Here is a 22881-nt window from a genome sequence, read left to right as displayed (position 1 = left end):
GAACCTCTACACTTTCAAGATACCATCCAGGCCTTGTGTGAGGTGTACCTTTCAACCACAGGGCACTCAGGCATTTCCAGAAGGCAGGGACCCTCAGGCTAAGCAGGAGTGTTGATGAAGTCAAACCTTCCAGGACATACTAATAAGAAGACACAGTGATTTCAGTCCCCAGTGTCCACTGTGTGCTTCCCCTTCTCACGACTGGCAGAAGGAGGACGCTCTAAGTCTCTCCCAGCTCTTTGCCTTAGACTGATTCTTCAAATTTGGGAGCCACTCGCCCTTTCAGAATGTAGTGAACAGACTTGCTGGATAAAGGATTCTCAGCTGCATATTTTTTCTGTTCATCACATTGAAGATTTCCTGCCATTCCTTTCTGGCCTGCCAAGTTTCAGTAGATAGGTCTGCCACTAGTCTTATTGGTCTCCCTTTATATGTTAGAGCGTGTTTATCCCTAGCTGCTTTCAGAATTTTCTCTTTATCCTTGTATTTTGCCAGTTTCACTATGATATGTTGTGCAGAAGACAGGAGTGCTGATGCATAGGGGCACTTGTACCCCAATGTTTATGGCAGCACTTTCAACAATAGCCAAACTATGGAAAGAGCCTAAATGTCCATCAACTGATGAATGGATAAAGAAATTGTGGTTTATATACACAATGGAATACTACTTGGCAATGAGAAAGAATGAAATATGGCCTTGTAGCAACGTGGATGGAACTGGAGAGTGTTATGCTAAGTGAAATAAGTCATACAGAGAAAGACAGATACCATATGTTTTCACTCTTACGTGGATCCTGAGAAACTTAACAGAAGACCATGGGAGAGGGGAAGGGGAAAAAAAAGGTTAGAGAGGGAGGAAGCCAAAACATAAGAGACTCTTAAAAACTGAGAACAAACTGAGGGTTTGGGAGGGAGGGGAGGGTGGGTGATGGGTATTGAGGAGGGCACCTTTTGAGATGAGCACTGGGTGTTGTATGGAAACCAATTTGACAATAAATTTCATATTAAAAAAAAAAAGAATGCAGGGAACACTGTGACCACCCCTCCACCCCAGAAAATGCAGATAGATGCATTCATTATTGCTTAAAAATTCTGACTATTCAGAGACCCCAGGTTAAAACTTACCAGGCCTAAATCCAGGGAAAACTTAAACTTCACATCAGGAAAGAATTCTTAAGGGTAAAGTGGGAGTATGTTTCTGGGTCTTGCAACATTTATTCAGGCTCTGGGTTGATGAGAGGTTTGGGGGCCTGGCTGGGTTCTTGCCAAACTTCTCTAATAGCCAGGTTTCCTAAGTGTGTTTCTTTTCTACCCTTGCCACCCCCTGCTTATGGGACAGTCGATGTGGATCGAGAGAACCTCCTTCATAACTGCATACAAGCTTCCAGGGATCCTGCGCTGGTTTGAAGTGGTTCAAATGTCCCAGGTGAGTCTACAGGCCCTCAGGGAATAGTACATCTCAGGAGCCCTTTAACTGTAAGAAGGGGACAAGCTTTTGTTCAAGGCCACTGGGGAAATGCTAGAATTCCAATGCAGGAAGGGACCTGAGGTACCATCTGGATTACCTGCTTTCAGATTTTTTTCTTAAGCATCAGGTAAACTGAAATGAAACCTACATAGAGTCCTGTAATAAAGCTGATGAAAGGGGGCTTCTGTGGTTGGGTGCAGCGAGGAGGCAGAGAGCCTAGAACACCATCCACTTAATCATGTCCTCATATTTTTCTATCTCAGCAGCAACTTAGGGCACCTCTGAAGAATCCCGCTATGAACCCATTTTATAGTTGGATAAACTGAGGCTCAGAGAGAGGCAATCACACAGAGGCAAAACACCGGCTAGACTGCAATTGTTTGAATGTCTTTTGCATCTCAATAAACTTCAGGGTCTCCATGTCCTCAAACAGCTAAGGATCTTGCAGCTCCCAGGATGCCAAGGAAAGGCCAGGGTGGTTGTGAGGAAACTTAAAAAGTGGGGACATATTCAGGGTGTCTTATTCATTTTATTCATTTAACAAATATTTAATAAGTACCTAACACATGTCAAGCACTTGAAGATTTTTCAATGAAGCTTACATTCTAGTAGGAACGACATACTGAAAAGTCAAAGTAAATATAATAATGTCATGGTGATAACCAGTTTGGAGAAAAACAAAAGAAAGGTGGTGGAGGAGAGATGTTATTTCAAACAGGGTGGCCAGTGAAAGCCTCCCTGCCAAAATGGCTTTTGAGCAAAGTCCTGCAGGAAATGAGGGAGTGGACCACACAAATATTACAGAGAAGGACATTCTAGCATTCTAGCAAGTACACAGGCCCTATGGACAGAACATGATTGTGTCTGATTCAGGGCAAGTGAAGATGAGTAGGAGGAGCCCGATACCAAGTCCTGTAGGACCCTGTAGGCCAGCATAGGACTTTAGCTTTTCTACCGAATGCCTTAGAGCCATGAACAGAGGAGGGACATGGTCTGACTGACGTGTTCAAGCTACTGTATCATCAGCTTGAAGCCATTCCACTCCAGCCTTTAATGTCCCCCAGCAGCTTGATGGCCCTCCAATCTCCTGTGCACAGGCTTGGCCTAGACCTTAGGAGAAATGTAATAATGATTATGACATTAGCAAACGTTTATCAAGCATATGCTAAGCTGTTCACATGCATGACCTCATTTAAACCCCTCAACAATGCCACAAGGTAGACATTATTATTCTCCCATTTGATAGATGAGGGGACTGATGTACAGGTTATTTAAGGTTAGTGAAAGAAGTGAGATTTGACTTTCACCTCCTATACCGGATATCTCAACTGGATTCCCTCTCTCTTTCTTCCTGAGCATATCCCAAGCCCATCCCAATGATAAGCAGCACCATGGAAAGGAAGAAACTATTCATGTCCTTTACTCATGGGACACACTGGTACATGATAAGGTTTGACAGGTGTCCCAGGCACTGTATCAAGGGCTTTAAAGCATTATCCCATTTAATCCTCACAAAACCCTGTGACATAGATACTATTACTAATCCCATTTTTGAGGTAAGGAATCAGAAACTTTCTGCTAATATGTAGCTTCTACCCATTGGCCCTGGCTGTGACCTATCCTTTGGGGGTACTCTTTTCCCTGTACCTGCTAGGCCATGGGCAAACCGTAGGAGGTCCTGCTGTGCTCTCTGCCCTCCTACCCACCCTCCACCCCCATTATGGTGTTTCTCCTCAAAGCACCCATCACCCCCTAAGAGACTACATAATTTTCCCATAGGTTTATTTTTAATATCTAGAATTTAAATATAATAACAGAATATCATCTCTACTAGAATATAAGCTCCAGGAAGAGAGGTTTTTGTCTATTTTATTCCCTACCACATCTCTGAGTGCAAAAATTAGTTTCAGGCACATAATTGGTGCTCAAGACAATTTGTTCAGTAAATCCATCAATAGTCACTCAATTAATATGCAGAACCCCATAGTATCTGAGCTGGTTATTTATTTTATGAACTTAGGGTTGTGAATTTAGGAAAGAGCCAGCATTTTTGTTTTGCTTTGTTTATACTGGTACCTTCTGATATAAGGGTGGGAAGACCTCCAAAAAGTTTATTGCAATCAACTTATCTCTAATAGCCTCCCCTCAGTTGGGTTACTGAGAACTTCAGGATGTCTCAGACATAAAGGTTTCATGCCTGCCAAGTGAGCTCATTTTGAAGTGAGCCAAAAAATTTGGTTTTGTCTTCTATGAATTTGTATCTCGGCTGTTTCTTCCATGAATTGTCAACACTATGGGACTGTTTGTATACAGCCGTGTTTTCTGATGGGATTCAAGTGTCAGTTCTGCACATTAAGGGTTCTTTACTTGTTCTTGGCCCTGAAAACATGCAGTCTTTACAAGTCACCCCAATCTGGGGATCAGAGACCCATATTCAACTCAGGCATTAACGAGCTATATGATGTTGGACAAACACTGTATTTCTGGGCTTTAGTTTTCATCACCTGCAAAATAGAGATTAAAAAACCGTGGAATTGCAGAACTGAAAGGTACTTTAGAGGTCATTTAGTCCAAGAGCTGCAAAATCAAAAGCCTTCAGAACCCAGGAAGATAATGTAAGTATGTAAAATAGTGACATCAAGACAACAGGGAGTGGCAGAAGCTGTGGCAAGCTCCCTCCAGGTGAATTAATTTTTTTAAAAATGAGAACTCACATACTGGCTAAATGATAGACTTCTCCGGGCCCAGATTGGCCTATCAGTCTCCAGTGTGCAAAGCCATTCCTGGTTTTTGTCCAGTCCCTTTTTTTGCTTATAAAAACACTGAAGTCCAGAGTGGGACTTGAAGTGTCAAAGTAATCAGTGGTAGGAGTAAATGATGCCTGTCTCATGCAGCTCATGGGATTCCTAAGAGGATTTAGGAGGGTGAGATGAGAGAAACGCCTTTGAAGAATATGGAATTCAGCCACTTGATTGCAAGGGATTACCATCACTTCATCTTTTGGCTGATGTTTCTCCCCCTTAAAACTGTTTCCAAAGTATTTTCTCCCTGATAATTTATTTGCCCCTCACAGCAAGTTGGGCAAGTGTTACACAACTATACTGCACTATACTGCAGAAAAGGAAACCAAGGCTTAGCTTAGAAAAGTGTCCAGTGATCCAAGAGGCTGACTGAATCCTAACAGAGAATTTAAGGCAAGTTTGGTAGCAGAGTGTGAGCTGTCTGTGGTGGGAGAAGCTCACCTTTGGAATCAGGAACACCCCTGTCCCTGTTTCCTCCCAGCTCTGCAGTCATCTGCCCTGGGGCAAGTGACCTGACCTGCTGACCTGCTGTGGGGGGAACAAAAGGAAAGTGCGAGAGTGTTTTATAAGCCCAGCGTGGGCTGACACATAGGAGGCAATCAGTAAATGGAGCCGGCTCCATTATCATGATCAATGCTTTTATTCCTGTTACCAGCCCCTGACATCCAGGCCTCCCACCAAATACATAACCCCATAACTCTGCTGAGAGCTGTATATTCAGTCGTAGGTGAGAAACCCAAAGAATGTTCATTCTCATTCTCTGTTCCTGATGGTTATAATGAGGCTAAAGACTTAGGGATTCAAAAATAGCTTCAGAAATGAGGGGAAAAGCCAATCAATAGGACTTTCCATTTTTAATAACTCACCTTAAAGCCTGCATGTTTCAGACATGCCAGGCTATTGTTGAAATCCAGGTGTGGTGCTGGGCTGAATCCAAGTGGTCCTGATAGATTTTCCTTAGAACTCGGTCTAGACCTCAGCTTTGTAAAACCCTTGTGGGGCTGGTTTGTGTGCTGCACCGAAATGAGACCCAGGGGTGCAGCTTGTGGCATATGGACTGCAGCCCCCACCAACACGAGCAGCCTTCACCTCATTTCCCTCATATGTGTGTGTGTGTGTGCGCACGAGCATGTGTGTGTGTGTGTGTGTGTGTGTGTGTATGTGTGAATGTTGACTGTGCCAATGTGATGTGGCAGGGGGCAGAAAGAAACAGAGGTGGCATCTACCCTTTTTTGCTGCAGAGAGCAGTCATCCTCACAAAGGTTCAGAAACACGGGGGTAAGAGGCTCGGATTTCACAGATCCAAGGAAATGGTTTAAGAGGATGACCAAGAACATGGCTGTAGAGGCTGGTTCTGCCCTTCTCATATACACAGTAGTTATAACTAGCAGGTGCCCATTTTTAAAGAATTCTGCTACGAGTCAAGTGTTGTATTATCTAAAACCATCTTTGCTACTTCCCAGTGAGGCAGCGACTATATCACCATCATCTCACAGATGATAAAATGTAGGGTCCCTTCTTCCAAGAAGTCTTCTCCAATTCCTTGGCCCTTTTGTCCAGCCTCTACCCTGCCCTGCTGACAAGTCTTCCCTTCTGAGGACGACTGCCGGTCTCTGTCCTAACACTGACAAGACTTAATAACCGGCTAACAGCTACTCTCTGAAGCGGGTTTTCTTACCCTCGAGTCAACCAAGGCTCAGAAAGGTTAGAAACTGGCCCAAGGTAACACAGCTCGAAAAAAAATGGCAGAGCTGAGGTTTATACTCAGCTTTGCTTTGTTTAGTTCAAGGGTCCACAAACTATGGCCTGTGGGCAGGATCCCACCTGCACCTGTTTTATTGAAACAGCCAGGTTCATTCATTTACATATTGCCTGAAGCTGCTTTCTCCCTGCAAGAGAAGGGTTGTATCCTTGCAGCAGAGCCTAAAATATTCACTGCCTGACCCTTTCACAGAAAAAGTGTACAGACCCCTGTGCTTAGTTTTGTATTCCAGATCCCATCTTTTGAAAACCGCACTGTTTTGCCAGTTCCCATTTGATGGCACTCTGTTTATATGCTTTCTAAGAGGTGTTGGAAAGGGGGTTAGTTTTATCTTCTCATCTAAACTGAACCTGCCTTGGAGCAGTGACCCTTTATACAACAATCTTAGGACCTACTATGGGCCAGGTTGGGTGATCACATCACCAGGTGCTCACACAGCTAATAGCTCACACATAGTAGGCGGACAACCAATACCGGATGGGTTGAATTGGAGCGTGTTTCGCCCAGGTAATAAGAAGAGAAAACTCTCCCGAGAGCATACCCAGCTTCTGAAAGCCCAGCCAGAGCTTGAGACTTCCTGCCTCTACCTCCCCGGGGAAATGCCTTTCTCACTAAGCAGAAAGTTAGCCTGTCTCTCCCCAGACAGAAGACAGCCCCTAGAGCTCACTAATTATAACAAGAGCCTGTTACAGTCCCTCAGGGAGCATTGCTTCATTTGAATTCCAACCCCGGTTGAAATCAATACCAATAATTCTATCTGTTTTTAAAGCGACCTGCTAAGGCTCTTTCTTCTTGGTGATCTCGTTTTCAACAGACCACAATTAGTCCTCTGGAGAATGCCATCGAAACCATGTCCACAGCCAATGAGAAGATCCTGATGATGATCAACCAGTACCAGAGTGACGAAAGCCTCCCCATTAACCCACTGTCCATGCTCCTGAATGGGATCGTGGACCCTGCTGTCATGGGAGGTTTCGCCAAGTACGAGAAGGTGAGGGCTGCTGTTCAGGCCCCAGTGGCGACAGAGCAGTGGCAGGAGGGCCCCCCGGGGGGAAGATGTAACTGCCTGTCACTATCTTACTGTAGCTGTTTGTCAGCTTGGCAGACCTCATACGTCTTCCAGAGTTTCTACAGCCCCTCTCTCATCTCCTTTCCAGCCTCAATGCTACACTCTGCTGTGGCAGGAAGGAGTAGGGATCACACGGATCCCCTGTGCCTCTGGGCACATCCAGGCACCTCCATCGGTGAAAGGCTCTGGATCTGAGCCAGATCGCAAAAGTACAGGAGCCACAAATCAAAGTGCATGCCACTTTGTGTGAATCTATCTCTCCCACAGATGATTAAAATGACCTCAACAAATGGAAATAAGTGAAACCCAGGATCTGTGAAAATAAAGAGAGGAGATCAACTCCAAAATGGGAGTTATAATCTAGGTATCCAGATCATAAGGTCCCTCCAGAGATACCTACACATTTTAGCCACCGATTTTATTTTTGAGCCTCCTGGTATCCATGGCAAAAAGGGAAATGCCAATAATTCTATGAGTCACATTTTCCACTGGGGAAAATACCAGTTTCTCAGGAGAGGGACAGAGCTTTTCCCAGCACTAAAGTAGAATAAAAAGTCCTTATTGTGCTTTTACCTAGTACAGACATTAATAGCACAGATGGGAAAATGAATGCCTCATTCCAATATATCTCATAATGAATTCCCTATTAATCTTTTCTGTGTCCTCCACTGATATAAAACTAAGAAAACTATGCAGTAGTCTAATTCAGGGACAGTAATTCCAGTCACACAAGCAGTCCTTCTAGCCACCCTGGGATACCCCATCAGTCATCATCAGTAACCCTTTGTTTAGCCTTGAGAGGTGATAATATATGTCTCTGTGTGTGCACACACGCAAGGGACATAAGTCTCAGAAAGAGCTGGGGGGTGGGGGTGCGGGCAAGGGCACACACAGTAAGGGAGGTGGTAAGGCCAGCTGGAGCACCATGGGTGAAATAACTCTTTGACTTCTCTTCCCTGAGGCAATGCTCTCAAACTTGAAGCAGCATCAGAATCTCCTACGGGGCTTCTTCCTCCACATCCCCACCCACCCCACCTAGAGGTTCTGATTCAGTAGGTCTGGGTGAGACCCAAGAATTTGTACATCTGGCAGATTCCCAACTGAGGCCGATGCTTGCGCTCCAGGGAGACTTGGAGAACTCCTTCCCTGGGGTTTGTGGTGCTTGCCCAATGGGTTCTGATCTGAGCCTCTAAGAAGAGGAACAGTGTCAGTCCCTACAGGTCCCTGTCCCATCCAAATACGTGTGACATCATGCCTGCCCCCCTCACATGGAGTCCTCTCACAGTAACAGAGACATTGGTTTTGGGGTCCACACCAAATGAACAGGAAATCCAAACTTCCTGCCTGTCCTCCCCAGGCCTTTTTCACAGAGGAGTACACGAGGGATCACCCTGAGGACCAGGAAAAACTGAGCCGCCTCAAGGACCTGATTGCATGGCAGGTAAAGTGTAGCTGGACTGGGGCGGGGTCGCCCTGCCTGCTTTCTGTCCTGTTCCGACTCCCTTGCCCTCTGCTTGCTAGCTTCTGGCTGGCGTGGCCTAGGTTAACCTCTTCTCCTGTCCCTTGACTTTCAGCCCTTCTTCTGAATCTACATCTCACACAAGCAGGCTTATCCTGGAACGGGGATTTGGGGCACTGCACCCTTGGGGTGCTGGGCAGCGATGCTGTGCTGCATGATGCTAACACTGCTCTATCGAATGGATGTTGAATTCAGAGGCGGTGGCTTATCCCAGTGGGACTGAAATGAAAGCCAGGACCCCCCCACCTGGCACACGCCAATCAGATAGTAGAAGATTTGGGCCCCCCCCCCCACGTACTTCTCCTCCTGCTAAAGCTGACCCAGTTTGTGGCAGATAATGCTCAGATGGATTACCAGGTTTGGAAAATAATTGAGGCCTCTGTCTGATGGGGTTTGGGTCAAAGAGCCTGCATTCTGCACCTCCAGAGCCAAGCCAGAAAACTTGGATGGCCCTGTCCTTCCTTCTGCCCGCTTGTCTTTGTCTCCCCTCCATCCCTTCTCTCCTGGCACCCCGCCCCCTCCCTCCATGATCTCCTTCTTTCTATCTCTTTCTTCCTGCGCATCTGTCCCTTTTTCTCATAGATGTTTTGGCTTCTATCCCTCCTCTCTCTGTCTTTTGCCTCCCTCTGCCCCTCACATCTTACTCCTCTCTCTCCTTCCCTTCCTCTTCTCTCCCCACTTCCCTTCCTCCTTCTCCCTGCTTTTCTCCAGCTCCCTCTCCTGTGTTTTCCCTCCCTCCTTCTCTCTCCCTCCCTCTCTCCCTTTGTTTCTCTCTCCCCCTCGCTCTCACTCCCTAGAGAAGAAACAGTCCACCAGACCCTCCCCCCCCCCCAGAGGCCTTCAAAGGACAAGCCTCTCCCTCTTTGCACTTCAGCCTGCTCTGCAGGGAGCACTCAGCACCCAGAACACCAGGTGGGCTCCAGAGGGCAGGAGCTGGAGGGAGGCACAGGGAGCAGGGGGCAGCTGTCTGCAGCTGCCTGTCCTCCCTCCCTCCCTTCTTGCCAGTCACCCTGCAAAGAAAAGCAAGCTATTGTGGTAGGGAGTTTTTGTTACTCTAGGGAAATCAGGGAATGAGAAGCATTGGGTGCAGCCTCTTTTCTTAAAATAAGGATTCCTAATTCAGGTCCTTCTCTGCCTCTGCCAATTTATGCAAAGAGAGGCTTTAAAAATGAAACAGCAAGTGCTGCACAGACACAGTTTCCTGAATGCATTTTGTGTGTCTGGAATTTTCTCTCCCTTCTTACCTTGTGCCACCTGTGAAACCCAGACATACCCAAGATCCCCAGCTTTCTGAGGTCATCATGGTCTTTAATACCCAAATAATGGTAGCTCCCACTCACACCGCCAACCCGGGAATCAGGAAGGCCTGGCTTTGATTAGTCCCCTTTCTCAGGTATTTCTGGGATGCCCTAGGGAGGGCCAGCATGTCACACAAATTTGTTGGGTGTTGGGTGTCACTCTCAATCCGTAACACTGCCCTGGGCCTCTCCCTGGGCAGGTCTTATCACCTGGTAATGGATCCTCCATGTTGTGCCCACCACACGCAAAGCATGAACCTCAGCCTCACAGCACAGCTAGTTCCAGGCTGTGCCTTCTAAAAACAGTTCTACCAAAGTCTTGGAGCTAATGGGCAGACACTACGAAGACAGAAGACTTCGAAAGCATTAGCTTGGGCTCTTCAGACAACACCCCCTAGTGGCCACTTCCTCCAAAGCACAGACCCCCGCCCCCAGTGAACCACCATGTTACAGAGGCCCCTCCCCACTCAGTACTGCCAAGGGGCCACGTCCCTCCCTCCCAGAGTCCAGGTACCCTAACTTTGGGCACTTTACACTCAAAGATGTTGCCCTGCCAGGGTGAAAGCAGCCTTGTTAACAATACTACATACAGCGAATTAGCTCTTCCTTGTCTGTTCTGTTCATTCTTGTACCTTATATTTATTGAGATCCTACTGTGTGCCCAGCCATAGAAATAGTGCTGGACAGATCTAGGCCTGCTCCTTGCCCTCTTGGAGCTTAATTCTAAATTGGATCTTGGTTTCACAAAGCCAGATACACTTTGGATTTTCCTCAAAGTTAGAGAACTGTAGATTTCAAAAGGGAATGTCCTTGTACCTAGTCTAGCAACACAACAAAAGCCAGAGCTTTCCAAGTACTTTTTTTGTGTTCAAGATTTCACAGGTCTCTAGACTGATTGCTTAATTTTTTCTTCTTTGTAAAGCTTTTCTCTATATTTACTGGCATGGAAAGATGTCTACAGTACATTTGTCCTTTAAATGTTTTGTGAAATATTACATATAAAAAATATGCATAGCAAAAATATACAGCACAGTGATTTATCACAAAATGTATATCCATTTGACCACCATCCAGGTAAAGAAATAAAATTCTGCCAGCACCCAGAAGCCAGCTTGTGTCTATAAGCCCAGACTGTAGTCATTGCTAATCTTCCCCAAGGCTGACCACTACCCAGCTTTTGAAGTAATCATTTCCTTGCTTTTTAAAAAATAGTTTTCGGGGAGCCTGGCTGGCTCAGTTGGCTGAGCATCCGATTCTGCCTTAGGTCATGATCTCATGGTTTGTGAGTTCAAGCCGGGCATCGGGCTTCCTGCTGTTGGCACAGAGCCCTCTTCAAATCCTTTGTCACCTTCTCTCTCTGCCCCTTCCCCGCTCCCACTTGCTCGCTCTCTCAAAAATAAATAAAACATTACATAAATAAATAAATAAATAAATAAATAAGACATTATTATTAAATAATAATAAAATAAAAAATAGTTTTCATCACTCAAGCACTCATTCCTAAACACTAGAGTTTACTGTTGCCGATTTTTGGCCTATAATATAAATGGAATCACACAGTATGCATTCTTTTGGGTCTAACTTTTTTGCTAAATGTTATGCTTGAAAAATTCATTCATCTTGTTGTATATAGCTATGATTCATTCATTTTCATTTATTTATTTATTTATTTGCTTATTTATTAAAAAAATTTTATATTTATTTTTGAGAGACAGAGAGAGACAGAGCCTAAGCAGGAGAGGGGCAGAGAGAGGGGGAGACACAGAATCCAAATCAGGCTCCAGGCTCTGAGCTGTCAGCACAGAGCCCGACGGGGGGGCTCGAACCCACAAACCGTGGGATCATGACCTGAGCCAAAGTCGGACGCTTAACTGACTGAGCCACTCAGGCACCCCTTATTTATTTATTTATTTATTTATTTATTTATTTATTTTAGAGATAGAGAGTGCAAGCAGGGGAGAGGGGCAGAGGGAGAGAGAGAGAATCCCAAGCAGGCTCTGTGCTCAGCATGGAGCCTGACATGGGGCCAATCCCATGACCCTGGAATCACGACCTGAACTGAAATCAAGAGTCGGACACTCAACTGACTGAGCCATCCAGACACCCCTCATTTTCACTGATGTGTAATAGTCTGTACAGCTTGATGATGTAACTATATCAAAATGTATTTCTTTTTCAACTGATGGAGATTTAGGTTGATTGTAATTTGGGGCTATTACAAGGAATGAGCATCTTTATATGTGTCTTTTGGGCACACATATGCATAAATTCTGTTGGGTGTGTGCCTAGGCATTGAGTCGCTTATAGTATATGAGAATATGTAGCTCTGGAAAATGCAGCCAAGCTTCTATCAGCATAGGTTGGTTTTGCCTGTTCTTGAACTTTATATAAATGGTATTACACAGTATGTACTACTGCGAGTCTGGCTTCTTTTGCTCAACACAGCGCCTTTGACAGTCATCCAGGTTGTCACAAATATCAGAAGTTTGTGGTTTTTGTTTCCCTCATCCACTGAATGAATATACAACATACTGAATAATATGCCAATTTATTTATCCATTCTCTTGTTGGTGGACATTTGGGTTGCTTTCCAGTTTTGTGTAGTATGAATAAAGTTGCAAAGAACATTCTAGTTCGTGTCTTTTGGTGAACATAAGTACTCACTTCCCTCAGCATATATCTGGTACTAGAATTTCCAGGTCAGGCATCTTTCACCTTCCTGGATACCAAGAAACAGTTTTCCGAAGAACCAGCTTTGGCTTTGTCAGTTCTCTCTGCTGTAAGTTTGTTTCCTTTGTCATTCGGGCCTACTCTCACTTTTATTAATGTCTTTCCTTCTACTCTTGTTGGGTTTAATTTGCTGTTCTTTTACTAATATTTTGGGATGGACGCCTAGATCATTGATTTTTTTTTGTCCTTTTTAATAGGTAAAACTAAAGCTATAAATTTACCTTCATTCTTTATATATTATTAGTTTTTATATGTGGTATTTCTATTATCATTCTTTTTTTAATAAAATATTTCTTATTTCATGGATGGAGGATCTCTTCTGTTTCTACATACTTAGTAAACTTTGTAAAATAATGTTTCTTAGGCCCTTTTCACCCTCCCTGTTTTCTTCAAGTTCATTCATTTCTTCCTCCCTTCCTCCCCTCCTTTTTTTCATTCCTTCCTTTTTGTTTTCTTTCCTGTCTGTTGGTTCGGATCTCGGCCTTCCATATTAGAGAGTTTCCTTCAATGTCTGGTGATCTTCATAGTTGGGACTGCAGCACTAAAGAGCTAAGTGAAGCCTTGGGTACATGGATGATGCCTTTGTCAACTGGATGGCATCATTCTATAGTAACTGAGCAGTCCACAAATGTCTGTATAACGGGCCATTCACTTTCTCCAGGGAGAACTCTCTCAAACATAGGAGAGATCATCCTGGCGACTATGCTGCTGGAGTTTGTGAGTTGGAGTAAAGGTCTGACTACCAGCGTGCCGACTTCCCTTCCACCCCCTGCTTTCAGTCTGGCTCGTCATCCCTGACTTCTGTTGTGCCTGGTACCCTTGAGCCCAGCACTCCTTGTCCTAATCGTTCTGAAGGAAAAGCCCCTTCTTCTTGGGGAAATGAGAAAACGGCACTTGGCTACAGGGTGAAGTGGTGAGGACCTGGAGACCTGACTGCTGCTGTCACAGAATCTCAATCTATCCCTCTGTGTTCGGCTCCTCGAGTCACCCTAACTTTTCTGGGGTACCTGGTGCCTCCGATGCCTAAGATTCTCCTGGGTTTCTAGAAGCAGGTTGGCCTCTTGTTGTCACTCTCCCTCCACTGCTCTGGAAGACGAGCTGCCATCCTCCACCCACTGGCCATGTTGTAGGTCAGATCAGATTCCAGTAACTCCTTCATCTTGTCCTTTCAAGGGTGCCTCCCGGAGAAGGAGGCAGAATGTCTTTATGTCGCCATCATGGACACCTACTCGTTGTTTAATCCCCACAACGCGCCTGGGAAGTAGGAATGATTTTCAACTCCTTGCATCATGGAAATGTTAATTGCTTTTCTTCAAAATAAGCTATATTCCACGTCTCTGCAGCCTTAGTTATGTCTCCCAGGACCACACTGCTAACTTTCCCAGCTGTTTCTTCTAGTAGTGGCCACCATGGCTCAGCTACTCCTCCTTCTAACTGCCATTTAGACAGCATCCCATTGACCTCTTTTGTTGATGAATGAGTTTAACTCCCTCACATCTGCCACCTCGTCCTCCCCCATCCTCCCAAGGATTTTGCATCACTTTTTAAAAATTCCCTATTGGCTGGTACCTTAGGACATCAGCACTTCCGTATCTTTCTTCAGCAGCCACGTAGCTATAATGGGACCTCCGTGTTCTAAGATGAGACTGTGTCACTCCTCCTCTTCCTTTCAGCTCTTCTTTTCTTCTATCTTCCAGCTTCTGATGCTCATATTTCCCTTTTCCAATGCCCAGAGCTTCCTGGGCAAGGTTTTACATCAGAGCCTCAGAGCTTCCTCCCTGCTGGCCCCACACTCTGCCCCTTAGTAGATTCATAAGGGGGAGACATGCCTAAACATACAGCCTCTAATGGGGTTCCCACCTTCTTAGGGGCAAGGGCAGTTTGAGGTCTTTCTTCCCTCCCAGAGCAACCCCAACGTAACCCCAGATACCCTACGTCCCAGGGATGGTGACCCTGTGTGAAGGTCTCAGAGACTCTAGTGCCCTTCACGAATTCTGAGCAGGCTGATTTGGCTTCAGCCACCTTCATATGGTCCAAGTCCCAGGCTGCAGCCAGGGACCAGCCTGTGGCTCACCATGTACCGCCTTTCCCTCTAGATCCCTTTCCTGGGAGCTGGAATCAAAATCCATGAGAAAAGAGTGTCAGAGAATCTGCGGCCTTTCCATGACCGGATGGAAGAATGCTTCAAGAACCTGAAATTGAAGGTGGAGAAGGAGTATGGTGTCCGAGAAATGGTACGGGTGGTCCCTGTGGCTGGGAGGGGTGAGGAGAGGGATGTGGGGAGCCATGGGGATTGCGGCTGGCAGGGACTCAGCAAGGAGCCTGATCCAGGGGAGCCTTCCTGTAACCTTGGTCCCTCACAGTCACCCCCAGGTAAACGTCAGGTTCAAAGTGAGCCCTTAGCACTGAGGGGCTATGCTAAGAATAGAAGTCACACTGCCTGCGGAGGCACCTAGGGTGTGCCCAGTTTGATGTCAGCACATGACACTACTCGTTTAATCCCCACAATGCGCCTGGGAAGTAGGAATGATTCTCAACTCCTTGCATCTCTCTTGGAGGTTCAGAAGTGTTGAGTAATCGCCAAAGGCTACCTAGCAGGTGAGAATTTTCACCAGGCTCTGTTGGCCTCCAAAGCCAGTGCTTTGGGCCACTAATAAGCTCTGTGACATAAAGCTGCCAATGGCCTGGTGCTCATAGGGACATCTCGATCCTCCTCCCCCAGAAAGTAGAGTCCTAGAACATCAAGGCTGTGGGGTCCCTTAGAGGCCATGGGGTCAACCCTCGGATTTTATAGATGAGAAAACTGAGGCCCGGAGGGGGAAGTGAGCTGCTCAAAGAGCATAGAGGTAAGTCTGGGTCTCTTGTCTGTTGGCCCAGGAGCTTCTTAGGAAACAGGTTGTGTCCTTCAACAATGACAGGACAGTGCAGTGCAATCTGATGTCACCTACTCAGAGTCAGGTCACACCTCACAGGTTAAGGACAACTTCCTCCACAAAAGCCCCTTACTTCTGACACCAGGGTTCCCAGGCCACCTGCACTTCTGACCGACTGGCTACCAATTTGGGGGCTCCCTCTATCTTTTCAGGTGCGCAGAATTTCACAGAATTCAAGAAAGCACTATGCTTATGATTACAGTTTTACTATAAAGAATACAAATTAGGACCAACTAAATGAAGAGATGCGCGGGGTGAGGTCTGGGAGGGTCCCAAACACACAGCTTGCATGCCCTCAGGATGCATCACCCTTCCTACCCTCCCAGCACACGGATGTGTGATTACCTGCCAGGAAACTCACCTTAGCCTAAACGTTGAAAGCTTTTATTATTACGTAGTCATGATGGGGTGACTCATTGGCCACATGACGGAAATCAGTCTCTAGCCCCTTGCCCTCCCTAGGGTTGAACTTCCATCACCTGGTTCAAAGCCACCCCCCCACCACCCCACCCTATAACCACATGGTTGGTCTCTCTGGCCTGGCCTTCAGCCTGAGTCTGCTCATCAAGGGGCCACCACAAGGAACGATGACACTCCTGTCACTGGGACAAATTGCAAGGGTTAAGAGGTCACCTCCCAGGAACCAGGAATGAAGGCCAGCCAAATTCTTTTCCAAAACAACCACCACCTAGCTTCAGCCAGCCAGGAGTTTTTGTCCTGATGCCCTGCTCTGCCTTGCAGCCCTGCCCTGCTCAGGTGCAGGAGGCAGCGGGAAGGCGGAAGCCACATTACCTGGCCCATCCAGCCCGAGGGCCTGACTGCTGACCACCCCGTTCTCCCCACCCGCAGCCCGACTTTGAGGACAGGCGAGTGGGCCGCCCACGGTCCATGCTGCGCTCCTACAGGCAGATGTCCATCATCTCCATGGCGTCCATGAACTCTGACTGCAGCACCCCCAGCAAGACCACCTCTGAGAGGTCAGTCTCTGCCCCAGGAGCCCCCTGCACTCCTGCCCCCTCAGCCCCCAACAACACCTGCTACTTCTCCCTCTGTCCCAGAGGCCACCTTTCTATCTCCTCCCAAGCCTTCTTTTTAAAGAAGTCACTAAAACCCTCACAACCACCCTGTGCTGCTGCTGTCGTTGGTGCCGTTGATAGGGGGTCATTCAAGGCCTGAGAGGCAAGACCGCTCTTCCTGGGTCCCCAGCAGGATTCACCTGCGGCTGGCATTCTCCCAGCTCAGCAATCTGTGCCGCCAGAGCCCCTCACAGGTCCTGCTTCAGTCGGGCATCTCCTCACCTCTGCCAGGGCTGTGTCCCTGCAAGTCCCTACCGCGGAGCTGATCTCCCTGCACCCATCCATCCCTCTGCAGCTGGGGGGAGGTGCTCCCTCACCCCAAGAAAAGCCTCTCCCCTTCCGCCGTCCTAGAGCCTCGTCCCCACCCAGCCCAAACTCCACTACTCTAAGGACATGAGAACGTGAGCCGAGTACTCCGCATGCAATAAGGGCTCAGGGAGGCTGAGTGATTTGCCCAAAGGCATTCAGTAAAGGGTAGCAGTGCTGGATTTGAATCAGACCCACACCTTAACTGGGTGTCTCTCCTCACCACCAGTCTCCCTAGCTTGCGGCTCAGCTCCTTCGGTTTCGTTTTACTCTGCATTCTGAGTGTTTGCAAATTAAGCAAGCAGCTCCCGGAACTCTGTCGGGTTAGCTGAGCTACTCCTTGCCCCCGCAGTGACAACCCAGCCAGCCTGGGTCCCTGCAAGGCAGTTCCGCTGAACCTCGCTCTCACTGCAATTTCTACCGCTGTCCCTCCCGTTCTCCAGCTTTGACCTGGAGGTGGCACCTCCGAAGACTCCAAGAGCAGAGCCGGCGGAGCCGATCTCTGTGGGGAGCACTCTGCCGGAAGTCAAGCTGCGGAGGTCCAAGAAGAGGGCCAAGAGGAGCAGCGTGGTGTTTGCGGATGAGAAGGCAGCAGCCGAGTCGGACCTGAAGCGGGTGAGCGGCACCGGCAGGTCGCCTCTAGCCCCGTTAGCCCATCTCTGCTGCACAGCAGCCGTACTCTCTGGGGGCCCCAGATGAGGTCCCATTCAGGCCTCACGTCTGCAGTGAGGTGGGTGATGCAGAGGCCATATCTGAGGAGCAGGGAGGTCAAGTCCTGTGGGTACCCACACAGCCTGACGTGACAGAGCCGGGATTTGAACCCAGGCCAGTAGACTCCAGCCTGTGCATGTCTTTCCCACCACTGTGCAGGGCTTTGTGAGACAGGACAGAAGCTGTTCTCCCAGTGCTGGGCAAGGGGTTTCTTCATGTCCACCCCCTGTTGCCAACCGCAGGGCCATTCCAACCACTGAGGTCTCAGACCCTCCTAGGCTCCTCCAGTGAGCCAGAAGCCCACCTGGGGACACAGAGAGGGACTCACTGCCCTGACTCTGAGTTTTTGTCTTATAACGATTTGATAATGAAACTTGGTGTCATTGGGTCCAAATCTTAGTTTCGCCCCCTAAAAGAGAGGTTTGTTGAAGGCATTGTTGGATCCTAGGAAAGGGAGAGGGGTTAACTGTACTGGCAAGGGAGGGGTGGCAGCTGAAAGGGCAAAGGGCCGACTGAGATACCTCCCAGGAAAGAGAAGACCCTCCGCAAACTTCCCAGTAGACTCCAGAGGCTACTCTTGCCAGAGGAGAAGACTAGAAATAAGTATTCTGTGTTTTACAATTCTAGAGGGTATCATTCACATGATAGTCTAAATGAATGCCTCAATGCCTCCCTAACCCCTGGAGTTGTATAGTGTGCAACCTGTGCAACCATACTTGGCAGGCTGGCATGGAGTGATAGATAACAGAATAAATCAACTTACAGCTGGGTCCACAGAAGCCTTGCCAAGCCCTTGTTACTGACTTTTCAAGGCACAGAGCTGCCTAATGCTAACCCTCTGTGGTGTGTGTGTGTGTGTGTGTGTGTGTGTGTGTGTGTACTTATTCAGCTTTCCAGGAAGCACGAGTTCATGAGTGACACCAACCTCTCGGAACATGCAGCCATTCCCCCCAGGTCATCCATCCTCTCTCAGATGAGTTTCGCCAGTCAGTCCATGCCCACCATCCCAGGTATGCACCCTGCCACCACCAGCGCCTGAAGGTACAGAGATGGTGGGGCCACCAGCCTGGGGGTGGAGGATGGGCGGAGACTGGATCTACACAGCAAAGGGGCCAGGCATCCTGTGGGCAAGAGGCTCTGCTCAGAGGCCCCCTGTCCTCTGAGCTCGCACCACACCCACCCGCTCTGTAGGGGAAGCGGCCCTGCAAGCTGCACCTGGGGCTAGGGTGGAGGCCTGTTGCCACTCTGGTCCTCGGGACTCACCGGGACTCCATTCTCACACTGGGTGGCCCTGCACTCTCAGTTAGCTAGGCCTCCCCACAGGCCAGAAGCCCCGTGTTTCCTTTTTTGACCTGGGGCCCTATTTCAGGAACTTGCAGAAACTTCCAGCACATCTTATAGAGGTCGAGTGTCTAATGCATAATTGCCACCTACATCCCCCAGCATGCACTCGTTGTCCAGGGAGGAGGTTAGCAGCACACGGATGACCGTTCCTAGTTGGCAGAAGGCGAAGCCACAGCCATGATGGGGTGGGCACACCTGGGGTCGCTGCATCTGACATGCAGCTGTCTCAAGGGTCAGCCACTCTGGGCCAGGCTCCTTGTGCCAAGGGCCAGGGCAGAGAGGAGCAAGACACAAGCACTGCCCTGTGGAACTCAGCAGGCAGATCTCAGCAAAGATGCCTGCTAGTTCTCGACTGCTGCCCAGCACTAGGCCCTCCCTGTGCTAAATTCTTCATCTTTTATTTACGCCTCAACACATACCTATGATGGAGATAATGTCATCAGCCCCATTGTGTGGATGAGGAAACTGAGGCACGGAGAATGTCAGCAGCTAGGAAGTGGTGGAGGCTGAGTGTAGACCAGGCCCTCTGTCCCTGGAACCATGCCCTTAACCCCCGCCCAGCCACACAAGGCAAGATGGCCCCCTAACTCTGTTTGGCCGGACACAGAGCCATTCCACCGTCGCCTTCTCACAGCACCTCAATACCCTGGAGGCTGGTGCCCTTGTCCCCATTTTGCTGACATCAAAACCGAGGGGCAAGAGATAGCTGATTTGTCAGGTCTGTGCATCTCCAAGCTGGGAGCTGGAACCACCAGTTCTGTCTACCAGCCCCTGCCTTGGAGAAAAAGGAAAAAAGCTCATATTGTCTCCCCACCTTGGGGCCAAAGGCCACGTCCCCTGAGGAAATCAGGACCCCAGTGGCCAAGGGGCCTTCACCTCCCCACACTGTGTTTCCAGCACAGAAGTCCTGGCAAGGATCAGGCCAGGTGGCAGGCCCCTGTCTGTGGGGTTGGCAAGCCTCGCCAAGAGGACAGCTTCAACAGGCCTCCTCAGGGCAGCAATCAGGCCTCCCGCCTCCTGCCTGGCACCGTGATGTGTCCTCCCAGGACTCTGTCCCACAGCCTGTGTCCTCTCCGCCTCGCCAACATCACCCTCTTGGGCACCGCCTCTCCTCCCCCCCCCCCCACTCACCCCCACTCTCCACTCTCCTTCCAGCCCTCACGCTCTCTGTGGCGGGCATACCTGGGATGGATGATGCCAACGCGTCCCCCCGCCTCAGCCAGACCTTCTTCCCTCTCTCAGAGGGTGACAAGAAGACGCTCAAACGGAAGAAAGTAAATCAGTTCTTCAAGGCGATGGTGAGGACCCAGATGGCTGGAAAGACAAGGGTATATGGGGAGAGATAAAGGAAGAAAGCAACACAGAAAGAGGAGAAAATGGGGGGTGGGAATGGAGGCACGTATATGTGTGCACACACGTGTGATCCCTCCCAGGGAGGCATGGTCAGGGCCCACAGGGCTTGGGACAGAAATGCCAGAATGCATTTCTGCCAGAAATGCCCCCGCTGCAGTTCTCTTGGGCCCTGGTCTCAGAGCAGGACTGATCCCAGCTGGGCTGCAGGAACGTCCCAAGGGGATAAGCAGGGCCCCTGGGACCTCCTTTCCCCAAACCGCCCTCTGGTAATACGCCTGTCAGAGCCACAACAGCTGGCTATCTTTGGAACCTGAAAGTGCTTTTTAATTTTTTTTTCCTTTGAAGAGCTTTCCTATTCAACTTATATTACAAACTCCTACTAATTAAAAGTTAGTTTCCAAGGCCTGACTTTTCAAGTCCCATCTCCTGTTGTTACTTGTCAGTCTTCACTCGAGATAAAAAAAGTACCGTTGACACTTCTGATCCTCAAGATGATATAAACCCGATCTCTGCTACTATAATAATCCCGAGTTTACTGTGAGCATGCAGTGAGTCAGGTACCATGCTAAGCACTTTGCAGACATGGTCCAATCTGACCTTCCACCATCCCTGTGAGGATTTTACATGGCTCACAGAGTTAGGTGAGCGACTGGCCCAAGTAAGTGCATGAAGCAGCCAAGTCTGTGCTCTAACCACTGTGGGGTTCTGCCTGTCTGGCCACATTCAAGGTCACGGCCCCTCATACTCCATGGGCTTTGGGCAGGGATCCTTGTGAGCCCCACTTTGGTGCTCATGAGAATCCCATCCTGGGATGGTGTTTGTTTTCTTCTCCCACAAAGCTGGCCAGCAAACCTCCTGAAGAAGGCAAACAGATCCCTGACTTCCTGTCCTCCGACCTGTGAGATGCTGCTGACCAGGGCCACACATGGGGAGCCAGGGAGAGAAGTTTCCAGAGGAAGAGAGACACGGTGGGACGCTGATGCCTCACACAGCGGGGAGACCTCCTACCAGTCCCCCTCACTCAGGAAGCAAGGGCTGATCTGGCCCCCTGCGACCCAGGCGGTGGGTGAGGATGCTGCGGCCTGGATTGTGGGCTGTGGTCACAAGGAGCAAGCAAGGACACTTTCTCCCACTGTGCTCTCCCCAATATCCTCGGCGCATCTTATCATAACCCAGTTTCTTAGGTATAAGGAGCTGTGTTTTTATTTCATTTTCAAAGTCCTAGCACTTAACAGAAAAGCCTTTTAAATATTCTTTTATTTTATTTTTGGATGATAGTTTTGTACTTTACATTTTTTAATACAACCAACCAGTGTTTTTCCTAGCTGATCATCTCTGAAGCGTTGCTGTTTCTCACTGACAATAAAAATGGTTTCATGACGTCAGTTCGCCATGTTGCGTAATTCGTCAGCTGCATCTCTGAGGCCTGGAGAGGGTGAGGATGGCAGGCCACCCAGGGCCTGCGGTGACGTTAAGGGGCCTGGCTCCAGACTGTCTTAGTGCCGGATTTGCCCGCCTCATTCATGCCACCCCAAGAAATCTTCTCCATGAATGTTGGGTGTAGGGATGCCAGAAAAGTCTGCCACAATCTTCCTCAGGTCATTTTCATATTACCTTTCTCCTCTTCTGGAAAGGAATGGAAAAACCACGCAACCAAATGGTCAAGAGTTAGGAAAAGAGTGGACTAACAGTCTGGCCTTTGGATTTTGTCATCAGGTCGGAAGGGGTAGCTTTTCTTGGAGGAATCCTGGGCTCCTCAGATGAGGCCCAAAGAAGGTGACGAGCTCCTCTGGGCAGAACATGGGAACAGTGGCCCACCTCCATAGCCCGAGGGAGCTGTGCATGAAGAGGTCTTGGTGGGCAGAGGCTGAGGACCCCATTTGGGAAAGATGTCAGTACTGGGTGGATATTAAGTGCAGGGCAACATGGGGCTCAGAGCTAGAGCCATCTAGAGACGTGGGGTGGGCACTCACTTCTTAGAGAAAGAGTCCCCAGATGAGAGAGAATGATGATAAGAGCTCCAATTGATTGAGCTCCACTGTCCCCAGCACAGTGTTATAGACATGATGAGAATTAACTTCCTATATCAAGATTTAGGAGGTGGAGATGATTTTTATCCAGATGAAGAAACAGAGGCATGAAGTGACCTAACATCATCCACTTGGTAAGTGGAAAGGCTGGGATTCAAACCCAGGCAGCCAGGTGGGAAGCTTGGCATTTAACCATGACCCTGTGATATCTGCTGGACACCTTTGTGCCTGAGTCCCTGTAGCCTTTGTCCACCCCAGTCTCTTCCTGGGGGCCCCCGGTTCCCTTTGCCAACAGGTCCCAGACCTGTTGCTGGTCCAGCTTCCAATATCCTCAACAGTCCAAAAAGTCCCATTATGGTGGTGGTTGGCATTTTGTCTGCATTGTGCGCTCCCTAAGGTAAGGAGGCAGCTCCTGGAGGTTTGGAATCTGGCTGAATTCACTTTCCAAAAGAGCAAGAAGTGAGGGTCCTTGAGAAGTGGA

General features: G+C 48.5%; 1 protein-coding gene across 2 annotated transcripts in view; it reads left to right on the top strand.

The window, feature by feature from the left end:
• The window catches only part of DOCK2 (dedicator of cytokinesis 2), a 422335-nt gene extending 400580 nt beyond the window's left edge, over positions 1 to 21755 (top strand). For both annotated transcript variants that reach the window (XM_047853312.1, XM_047853320.1), the window contains exons 44-52: positions 1340 to 1426; positions 6846 to 7022; positions 8458 to 8541; positions 14744 to 14881; positions 16430 to 16557; positions 17406 to 17577; positions 18563 to 18683; positions 20173 to 20315; positions 21210 to 21755. In XM_047853312.1, the coding sequence (XP_047709268.1) occupies positions 1340 to 1426; positions 6846 to 7022; positions 8458 to 8541; positions 14744 to 14881; positions 16430 to 16557; positions 17406 to 17577; positions 18563 to 18683; positions 20173 to 20315; positions 21210 to 21272 (1113 nt within the window). In that variant the 3' untranslated portion in view covers positions 21273 to 21755. The remainder of the gene's footprint in view (positions 1 to 1339; positions 1427 to 6845; positions 7023 to 8457; positions 8542 to 14743; positions 14882 to 16429; positions 16558 to 17405; positions 17578 to 18562; positions 18684 to 20172; positions 20316 to 21209) is intronic.
• Positions 21756 to 22881: the final 1126 nt, after the last annotated feature.

Source organism: Prionailurus viverrinus, chromosome A1, assembly GCF_022837055.1.
Source record: "Prionailurus viverrinus isolate Anna chromosome A1, UM_Priviv_1.0, whole genome shotgun sequence".
NCBI classification, from domain to species: domain Eukaryota; kingdom Metazoa; phylum Chordata; class Mammalia; order Carnivora; family Felidae; genus Prionailurus; species Prionailurus viverrinus.
The sequence above is the reverse complement of the archived record's forward strand: the minus strand, read 5'-3'. Positions and strand labels throughout refer to the sequence as shown.